Source organism: Blastocystis sp. subtype 4 (genome assembly GCF_000743755.1).
Source record: "Blastocystis sp. subtype 4 strain WR1 chromosome Unknown seqid_0606, whole genome shotgun sequence".
Classification (NCBI taxonomy): domain Eukaryota; class Bigyra; order Opalinata; family Blastocystidae; genus Blastocystis; species Blastocystis sp. subtype 4.
In genome coordinates, this window is record NW_014568941.1 from 1 (window position 1) to 2,980 (window position 2,980).

The 2,980-nt window shown below is 38.2% G+C and overlaps 2 protein-coding genes across 2 annotated transcripts; one reads left to right on the forward strand and one right to left on the reverse strand.

The window, feature by feature from the left end:
* Positions 1 to 126: 126 nt before the first annotated feature.
* Positions 127 to 1,563, reverse strand: JH06_5200 (hypothetical protein; the record flags this gene model as incomplete). The annotated part of the gene is made up of 1 exon (XM_014669381.1): positions 127 to 1,563. The coding sequence occupies one exon, from the start codon at positions 1,561 to 1,563 to the stop codon at positions 127 to 129; it is 1,437 nt and encodes a 478-aa protein (XP_014524867.1).
* A 585-nt stretch (positions 1,564 to 2,148) lies between these two features.
* On the forward strand, positions 2,149 to 2,854 carry JH06_5201 (hypothetical protein; the record flags this gene model as incomplete). The annotated part of the gene is made up of 6 exons (XM_014669382.1): positions 2,149 to 2,188; positions 2,220 to 2,335; positions 2,369 to 2,476; positions 2,507 to 2,621; positions 2,652 to 2,696; positions 2,727 to 2,854. 6 exons carry the CDS (start codon positions 2,149 to 2,151, stop codon positions 2,852 to 2,854), a joined length of 552 nt encoding a protein of 183 aa, XP_014524868.1.
* Between the last annotated feature and the right edge of the window lie 126 nt (positions 2,855 to 2,980).

Below are 2,980 nucleotides of genomic sequence, written 5' to 3' on the forward strand. Positions count from 1 at the left end.
ACTACTGAAAGAAGTGAAAGCAGGAAAGAAGTGAGAATTGGAATAGATTTGTTAGAAACAAAGAATATCACATTGATCGAAGAAACTGTATCAACTCTAAGTGATTCTTAACAAACAGATATAAATTCAACTAGAATTGCTCACAATAATATCTTTCAACTGCAGACTGGTGAACACAACATCAGCAACAACTCCAAGATAAAAGATAAACCAAGAGAATGAAATCTTTCCTTGGGAAACTGTGAACATTGGAAGCCGAGATGACTGCTCCTTTGCCTTCTCTTTCTTGGCCATACAAATGTAGAAATAGGCAGGAATCGTGAAATTGATGAGAATACCGCAGAGAGATCCAGTGATACCAAAGACAGTATCCAACTCAGGAATAACAATGGCAATTACTGAAGCAATTACAGTCCAAACAAAGGCTTCAGCAATACGACGCCATGAAGGACGAGGCTGCTTCTTAAAGCAAATCTTATCAAATGAAACCAATGCAGCGAAAGAAAGAGCAGGATACGAAAACAGTACCACAAAGGCGTATGCCAATTTGATGATATTCAAATACCAAGCCTGATCCTGTGAGAAATTATCCAGAAGATTAGCTCCAATAGCATCTCCATAAGCAAGATAGCCAAAGGCACCCACAAAGAAGTAGATAAATCCACATGACCAGAAAGCAATGTTATTCACACGTTTCATCTTCTTTGTCTTATCCGAAAAATGGCTCTTAGATGGAAATCTCAATTCTGCTGTCATCTTTGGTATATTCACGTGACAACACATTGATGTGAAGAACACAGAAACAGCGCCAGGAAGAAGAGACCAGTCTCTTGGGAACAAGGCATATGTAAGTCCGCCAGCAGCCAACTGAACAATTCCCTTGATAACAGAAATAACAACGAAAAGGAAAATACACACAAGAGCAATACTAGATGTAAAACGAAGAGCATCCATTGTAGGAATGGATAACAAAGGGAAGGCAATCAACAGCGCTAGAACACCACAAATTAATGGCTTCCAAGTTGCCAAAACATCCAAAGCAATGTGGCCCCAATTATGTAGAAGATCAATTACCTGCTGGAAGAAGATAATCAAATAAGCTACAGACACACCCATATCGAACAGAATAACGGCGAAATCACCTACTAAACCAACCCAAGCCTTTGCAAGCTTCTGACCAATTGTTCCATATGAATCTTCCTTAGTATAAACAGCAGAGGCACTAAGCATATGAGCTCCTTCCAAGGATAAATAAAGGGATATAGAAAGAAGTAAGAAAGAACCAATGATTCCAGCCTTCTTTACAGTGTTTGGAATAGACAGAACACCAGCTCCCACGATACTGTTCATCATATTCACAACTGATGAAACCAAGCTCGCACCTGTTTCCTGGGTGGTCATGTAGAATACCTCACCAGTAGACTCAGGAACCTTAACCTCTGACTTCTCAGCGACAGAATTATCGTTGATATCAGCCTTCTCCTCCACAACAGCAAGAGACGTCGCAGGCTGCACGTTACTAACAATAGCTCCAGCAGGAGAACTATTAGTGTTAGGCTCCATTTCCAAACAATGAACAAAGGTGTAAATGAATGGCAGAGTTTTTCTCTATTTCCCCAATTCTCTTGATCTGCATTTCTATTGGATTTCAAACTTTGTTCTGCCAACTGTTCTGTTCCCTTTCTCTCCTCTTAATAGTCCTGAATCTTCTCAAACAAATGAGCATTTCATAGATTCTTTTTAGATCCTAATTCTTACATTAATGGATCCCTTCTGTTCACTACTCATAGGCGGTAGACGCAGCAATCATTTATTTGTTCTCGTTAATTAGATGAGCTACTCATCTGTATCATTAAATTCTCTTTATTATTAAGCCAAATGAGAGAGAGACAATAACAACTGAAACACATTCTTGCTTGTAGAGGTGAATCTTCGAGTCATTCTTAACTCAATATGAGGGTTTGGACAAGAAATAGAAAGGCCGCCAAAATACGAATGTATTCACATTTCTTTTGTTAATAACAAGAGTGTTATGGCAAAAAAACGAGGATTGTCAGCAGATGAGAAAAGGCAGAAGATGCTTCAATCCATGCTTGATGGAGTTAGAAATGGTATTGACTCTATTACGACTAGAAATCGGTATACAATATGAAAGAATTGGAGAAGATAGCCAAAGACAATGGAATTTGTAATAATCTAAGAGTTGTCATCATTCTTAGCAACCATGATTGTTAAGGATGTTGTCCAAGAGATGCTTGATGAGGATATGATCATTCAAGAGAAGGTGGGAACGAATATGCTCTATTGGATCTTTCCCTCTCAATCTTACATGTTGGTATATACTTTATTTTTTATGTTTATATATTAGAAGAAACGTAAATTGGATAGTTTGAGAAAAGAAGCTGAGTTGGCTAGAGCGGAAAAGGCTCAGTTAGATGAATCAATTGCAAAAGCAAAAGCAAGCAAACCTGAGAGTGTATTTATGGAATTATCTCTTGAACTTTAGGAGCATCGGTTTGAGTTACTCCGACAATATGAAGAATATAAGAAAAAGGAAGAAACTCTCCAATCACAACTAGATTCAATGAAGGAACGAGATCCTGAGACAATACGCATGATGAGTGGATTTGGTATCTCGTAGTTATTTTTAGAGGATGATGTAAAGCGAGCTGTTGAGGGAGCTAATCGTTGGACTGGTTTATGTTAGTACTCTTGATTATGCTTAGATAACATATGGAGTATGAAGAGTTTTTTGGTCCGAAAGCAAGGCATTAGTAGTAAAGAAGCTGACCAAGCATTAGAAATCCCAGATGACTTTGATTACATCGAACTACCTCCATTCTTGAAAAGTTAATACTTGAAAGTTTGTTTGAACAAACCCATCACATAACATCTCACTAATATTCAAGTGATGCTCCAAGTCCACCGCAATTACACTCACAGCGAGTACTTGTCCTTCTGCATCTACACACATCCATTT